This window comes from Montipora foliosa, chromosome 11 (genome assembly GCF_036669935.1).
Source record: "Montipora foliosa isolate CH-2021 chromosome 11, ASM3666993v2, whole genome shotgun sequence".
Classification (NCBI taxonomy): Eukaryota; Metazoa; Cnidaria; class Anthozoa; order Scleractinia; family Acroporidae; genus Montipora; species Montipora foliosa.
This window is the reverse complement of record NC_090879.1, coordinates 28449508-28457007: the sequence shown is the minus strand read 5'-3', so window position 1 is coordinate 28457007 and position 7500 is coordinate 28449508. Positions and strand designations below refer to the sequence as shown.

At 40.4% G+C, this 7500-nt stretch overlaps 1 protein-coding gene across 1 annotated transcript in view; it reads left to right on the top strand.

Moving 5' to 3' along the window:
• The first annotated feature begins 6670 nt into the window (after nt 1-6670).
• LOC137977825 (brefeldin A-inhibited guanine nucleotide-exchange protein 1-like) overlaps nt 6671-7500 on the top strand; it is a 47385-nt gene continuing 46555 nt past the window's right edge. Inside the window, exon 1 of the mRNA XM_068825166.1 lies at nt 6671-6932. Within this exon, the coding sequence (XP_068681267.1) occupies nt 6809-6932 (124 nt within the window). The 5' untranslated portion in view covers nt 6671-6808. The remainder of the gene's footprint in view (nt 6933-7500) is intronic.

Genomic DNA, 7500 nt, shown 5'->3' with positions numbered 1-7500 from the left:
GTTTTCCTGCAAGAGCGCCCCCTTTAATAAGAGGAAATTTAACTTTGCAAGCAAGTTGATCAGCGAAAACCGATTCTGTTTGATGAATGTCTCCGTTAACTTACCGTGAAGAATCCATGCTCGTCATCTTAAGTGAAGAGGAAAGACTACATTTTTTTTCCAAGCCGGACATGAAAATGAGGAAACGTAGAAAAATATCAGCAGGCTTCCCTTTATCAGTCACCGTCAGTCTTACAATCGATATTCCTTGATTATCTCTCACTTTAGCGCAGCCTAAATAGAAGATCAGTGTCTCATATTTAAGGTATCAAAATACCCCGTTCGTTCTTGAAGCTAAACAGAACAAGTTGATGAACTAGTCTGACTTCCAAAACAAGGCTCTTCTATGTACAGGTACTTACGTTTGTGGTTAGGTTGCGACCAATTTGTGTTATCTTGGCCACAAATGAAACGAAAATAGACTTTCTAGGTCACAAACAGAGGATCCATGCATTTATTAGATGGTAGCACTTGCCTCATTCTCCAAGACAGGCATTGTAATTACGTCTACAGCGTTTTCATGATCAATTTGTTCGCTCTAGTTTATTCCGCGATAAGGTTATCCTTTTAAGACTAATCCACTTTGGTTTCCGCTGAAAATACATGAAATAATCTGCGTATCTTACAGTGCTAAAGAATTTCATGTAACGGAGCAAATCCGATTCCAGGAAGTCGCCTTTAAAAGGTTTCATAGTTTTTAAGGTCATCAATTATTTTTTACACAGAAACTTTTCACAGACCATGCAGCTGTTGAGAATATTTAGCGATAAATAGCTCGTTCAGTCTCGTTTATCGTCGATGAAACGTACTGAACATTCGCCTTTGCAACATGAGTTTGCAAACGTCGTTTTCCCAATTAAATTGGACAATTATTGCTCCCTAATAAAACTCTCATTAACGACAAGGTATCCCTAGGTTGATTTAACGCCTGCGACAATTAATGGTCTTTTAAGTCGCTTGAAAAAGAGCCGGGCAAATCAGTGTTGCATACGAAAATAAGTATAGCAGCATTGCCGGATAACATCTGAACTTCAGGCGGCATTTGCTATCAAGATTTAATTAAGTCCGTTATCAAAGCTACACACGTACACATTCTCTGACGCGTTGTCTTCAAACTGGGAGGTATTCAAGTCTTTAAGGATAATGTTCCATGCTTCTTTAACTAGACGGACCCCAAGGCCTCAAGACAAACAAGCTCCGAGGTGATAACACGCCGTAAATACCTCTAAGCCATGGGACGGTTGAGTCACACACCGATTGAGGCAAATTCTGATCCACAGACACCCAGAAAACGTCGGAAGGGGAGCTCAGATACACCGTCCGCAAACGCTTTGCGGGAAAGAGTGAGAGCACAGAATATGAAGAGGGCATATTTAAAATTACAGAAAACTTTGCCTCAAGTACCGCCGGATACCAAACTTCCAAGACTCAACATCCTGTTATTGGCTATAGACTACATCTCACACCTACGATGCGTGCTCAGGAGCGGGAAGCAGCCCGAACGAGGTTTGCACAATTTGCAAGACAGAAGTGGTATGTTACGGCCTTTCATCGAGGTAAGGCTTGTTCGTTGACCTGGGAAAATACTTTTGCTTAAGGTCGGAAATATATTGGCGAAACTACAGAGATGAACAGAGGTGATTTTTCAAACGGCATCGGAGCACAATACTTTAAATGTGCGATACCAGAGCGTGAGCGGTTTAAAAAAACACCTCGGTAACAACTGCGAAAATGAAGTGCTAAACTCCGATCACAACATAACTGTTTACATTGCTTTAAAGTCCGCAGGATCTTATAAACAGTCTTTCACACACTTTGGTCGGCGTTTTTAGTTGCAGTTCTTTTTTTTCTTGAATCATATCGACGGAAACATAGTCTTGTATAAACATTTTTCAGGGCAATCATTATTTGGCGGTGATTGTCAAAGCGGCTCTCGCGATGAGAAAAACATAAGCGCAGTTTGGCATCTCTTTAACAGTTTCTCTTACTTCCCTGTTAAAAACCTTCCACGGGGACTAAAAATAATTCTTTTTGAAACCCCTTTAACTTTTGCCTATTCATGCGAACATAACAGCAGCTTTTCTTAAGTTTTTGTGACCCTTATTTAAATAGTACACCCGCAAGATAACAAAGCACTTGGAGAACGACAAAATGAGTTTCCATTGTTTCAAAAAATTCAAAACAAGGTGATTTGAATAGAGAACTAGTGATAACGGACTGTGAAAGACATTTGGAAAACTCATCGACGAAGTAGTTTACTTTGTCTTTCGAAAAGGTATGTTTAATGTGGCCACTCAATGGCTAAATGAGCTAGTTGACTTACGCGGTTCAAAAACGTATAAGGGAAATGGAAAGGCGAAAATTAGGCGTTTGAGCAATGGAGTTTTTTGGTCTAGCTTAGCAAAAATGGTTAACCAAGATTAGACAAGACCTTGCTGAAAATTTTGACTATTTTGACAAGCATGATTGAAAAGAGAAAGATAATTCTTTGTAATCATTCTCCGAACTTTGTTGTGACGAGATCAAGAGCTGTTGTGAAAACAGCATAATTCAAGTTAAGGACAATGCCTACTCATTCAAAGGTATTTTTACGCGGTTTATGGATATGCAGGGAAGGAGATCTTAACAAGTGTTATTGCAATCAAAAAATAAAATTGGGGGTAACCACGCATTTTTCAAATATAAATTAATCAACAATATTTGTAAAAAGCTTTAAAATACAAAGCAATGTATGGCGTTCTTTTTCAAATTGACGCTTAATTTTATCTGAAAAATGCATGGTTCCCCCCAGTTAACTCTTTGGATACCAAGAGCACTTGCTAAGTTCTGCATTCCCGCATAGTTGTAAACTGCGCAAAAATCCCTGCATTACTAAGTACCACCTTTAGGAAACCCGAGTATTTCGAGATGCGCAGAACGTACACGCAATGACAATAATAGACACCGTCCTTGAGAAACGAAGACCAAAACGTTAAGACTCTCCAACGAAGAGAAAGAGTAAACTGTTCAGCGATTTCTTTTCGAGTCAACGACAATGGAGGCAGAGAAGAGAGACCCTGGAAACGAGGTTGTCGTGTGGCCTTTTCTGATTGGTTAAAATTGGCGGCCCTTGGTTTTTTTCGCGCGCAAAGTGTATCTAAAAATAAATCCATTTGTGATTGTGCTGGGGAAAGGCCGCAAAGTGATAGATCAACACTCTTGTCTAATTCACTCTTGGGTAAGGGTAGTTTTGGTTCGACTCGTCGAACTGTTTAAATTGGAACACCTTTGAAGAAGGTCCTAAGAAATTCGGTAGGGATGATCCGAAACGGACCGTTCCATTTGACCTCCGACCGAAATTTCCAAGAATTATAGCTGGATGGAAAACGTCTTTCATTCGATCTCTCTCTACACGGCCAACGTTTGTATAAAAAAACGTAACCTTTCCTTGTACTTGTACATGTTCATTGCCGTGACTTTAACATCTTCACTTCCCACGGCCTGCTCCCGTCTGACCTTGTAGCTCAGTCGGTAGAGCGGCGGAGATCTAACCCGAAGGTCGTGGGTTCAATTCCCACCCTGGTCAGAGTTTTTCTCTGTCCTTGTGTGGGCCCATTTCCATCAGTAGGGCTAACGCTCACATGGTTCGTATGGGATAGAAATCTAGCACTTCACGTTACACTCTATTCAGTTAACTCTGTCTAAAATATAAGTGCTACACGGCCAACGTTTGTATAAAAAAACGTAACCTTTCTTTCAGAAATGGCCTATCAGGAGCCAGCTGCTTTCCGAATTTGTAAGACCACAAGTCAGTGGGGCACAACAAAGACAGCCAATCACAGTGAAGGGAAAATGACGAAGCTGGAGATATGGGTAACTGTTTTTTAGCCAATTGTCTCACTTTGGGTTTTCGTCCACGCCCAAACATGCCGGTGAAGACGTTAGGAATAGTGGCTCGAAGAACTGGGGAAATGGAGATGGCGCCGCTTATGACTTATAATGGCTCTTTGGTGTAGGATCGGAGGTTTTAAGAAATTACATATAAAAGGTTGATGCGGGAAATGTTTGAAAGAACTTACTGTTGAATAAATCTTATATGTAAACGCCCACGCTGTAAGAAACGCCTGGTGTGCGATAGACAGTCAAATCAGTATTTTGCGATAACATCAATTCTCTTTGCTATAAAAACGCCCGGTAGCTAATAAACGCATTTTTTTGTAACTTTCACAGTAATAGCAACTTAGTTCAGTTGAAATATTTTGACCGTTCTTTACGAGCATTGTGAAAGAGCTATGAAAATGAAGAGTTCGACTTTTTCCTACTTCACTTCCTAACTGATGTAAATTGTGTAACTAAGTTGATGTTGTTTGGTTAAACTGCGCGAACCGCATGTCGTTTTGTTAGCATTCCTCTGTATGCCTATGGATAAGCATTGCTTGGAAAGTGCGAAGTTGTAGTATGTAAGAATAACTCCGCTTTCAAACAAACGCCACCTATCTAGTTAAGTCCCCCACATAGAATGAAAAATTAATAAATGCGTGGTTTGTGTTAGACAATGATAGAGAATGTTAGCATCGACAGCTAGTGTGACTTCGAGTACGAATTTCTGGGATTTTTATTACTGCGCATCCATACTGCGCAGGCCAACGTGCTCGTCCGAGGCGACTTTACATCGGAAAGTCGTAGGGGAAAGTACGAGTTTGTCAAAAGAAATTGCAATTGCTTTTCGCCTTTTACTGTAAAGGACATCCACTAGAAAAATTGGAAGTACCAGTGACTCATTCAAAGCTGGCGCCGAAATGTGAACCTCATCCCATAATCATGAGTGTTTTAGTATTTTCTGCAGACTGGAACTCGTATTATACGCTTAACTAAATACACAAAGAGGCACTTCGAGAACGAGTACAAATTGCACTTATTCTCGTACGCGCACTCGTTGCCGGTGCTAACATTTTCTAACAAACGGAAAACTGTAACCCACAATTTGTGCAGAAGTATTCCGGCAACAACTCTCAAAGTTACGTAAAATAAAATGATGAGAGCAATTTCTTAATTTGTGTTGCAGTCCCAATTCCTCCTTGTTGACCGACCCGTGAAAAAAAAAAAGCGTCTTTTTGGTTTGGAAAACGCATTTGTGTGAAAACAAAAACGTTTGAAAACAATGATTTAAAAAGCATGGCAGAATTTTGGAAACACTTATTTTCATCGTTTTTGAGCGTTGTAGTGTGAATAAGTGAAAAGGATAATGTGGATAAGAAGCATTTTGCTTCGCTTGCGCCGAGACGAAAACGGAGGCTTTTGAAAACGCATTAATGTGGATGAGGCTTAAGAATAGGTTTGACTTGACGGCCACTATTAGACTGCTGGAACTCCCCGCTTTAGTCAGTCACGTACGCAAGCCGAGGGAAGAATGGTGATATCTTGCTCCATCACCATTCTCCACTCGGCTCGCTTGCGTGGCGGTTGGACTGACTCAGAACGGACAGCAAGCAGTCATGATCACTATCGAAAGACACATTTTCTTGGACATTACTAAACAACGAAATAGCGAGACAAAGCACCAAAACGCCACATATGACCCCACCATACATTGAATACTAACCGACAAAGTTTGGATTTGAATCTTAATCTCAATGAATTAGAAGGCCTAAAACGTATTCAAGTATGTATGGTGGGGTCATACATAGTGTTTCGGTGCTTCGTTTCGCTGTTTCGTGGTTTAGTAATGCCCCATTTTTTCTTGGGAAGCAATTGACTTTCAATCATAGACATCTCATTAAGTCCGCCTTGGTGCTATTCAATGAAATATACTTCTCAAATTTAGGCTTACCAGATCGTTACACCACGAAAGAAAGTCACAAAAACTGACTAGCTGTACCCAAGGTGGAAGAAAACCTACATGAGATATTTTCATATTCTTGGTTAAGTAGCCGGGAATTAGTAACTAATTACTTAATTAAACGAGCCACCTAGACTAAAATCACCGAGACCCCTAATCTTACGTTACAAAAGCATCATCAATAATATTGATCTAGTGAGAACAGTTCAGCTGATCAGTTGTAAAGGATAAGAGATCTTAGTTTGAGAGTTGACACGCACAACAGGGACTTAGAGCGGTAAGACTGTAAATGCCATTATAAAGGTACAATGATTAATTGATATAATTGGTTGGAAAGAGCATTAAAAGCAAGATGAACACGCCAAAACACCGGCGGTGTGGCCAACACAGCACGCACGCGGTAAAATGGCAGCCATGGACAGTTGTTTCGGCCTGTTAGACCTCATCAGCGCGTGTTTTAGGCACCCCTTTTAGTGGCAGTTATACAGTTATAATTAGTTATAATAAACGTTTAATTAATACTAAAAACTGCAATGCCGTGTAACGAATGATTGCCGGGGAAAATGATTGAGTCATTGTCCAAGTTTGATAGCTGTGGTATTCCTTTTTTTCGTTTCGGAACATTGAGCTTTTTATTTAATTTCTTAGACACGCGATCCTTCAATTGACGAGGGCCATTTGGTTTGGCCTTTGGTTTTGGTACTGGGTCAGCGTGACTTCTTGCTCCCTTCTGTCTCCTCCCAGCCCTCCCTAGACTCTTTCTCTGTTTTGGCCACTTGCTTGCTACGTCACCTTAAATTGTCACGTGATCTCAACCAGGCGAACAAGATGGCGGCTGAGATGACTTGATTCTCTCGTTGAGTCGTTTCCAAAAAGCCATGATTACATTACCTTTCCGGGCATAACAAAGACGAAAACGATCTTCGCCATTAGTATCTCTACACATTTACGATGTACGAAAACACCAGAACTCAGAATATGTTTCTTACGCGTGCCCTGGAGAAGATACTTAATGACAAGGAAACGAAGAAATCATACCATCAGCAGCTGAAGAAAGCGTGCGAGGTAGCGCTAGGTAAGTGGGAGGTTGAAGAGGAAATTTAATGTTATCACCTTATGAAAATGAAAATTTACGTCGTGAAATTTCCTGACTGAGGTAATCTGTAAATCAAGATTATTTGGGGAGACTGCACGCATTTGCAGTTTTGATGTTTATGAAAGTGCTCTCCCAAAGCAACCGTGTGGACCAAATGCTTCGTTTACAAACGACGATTAACTCCGTCTTTCTAGTATTGTTTTGAGGGCAATTGAGTGTTGCGTTGCATATATTTTTTCTAAAAACTGTCCTGTGTTTTAAAAGCGATCAAGCCGTTCTGTAGTACCGCTCCTGTTATTTGCGTCGCTTGTTTATTACAGTTTATTAGGCAGCCTGTAGAAATCGAGACATTCCAGCTACGTGATCAACATTGCCTTCTATGAGTCTTCTATTGTCACAGTGACATATTTTCAAGGATTCAAGGATATTTTTAAATTGCAACTCTCCACAAAGTGTACTAGCATTGTTTATTGCTTGTGAAATATTTGTGAGCTACATTGTAACAAAGAAATTTTCTGTACCTGCACAGTTCAGATATCACTTTTCA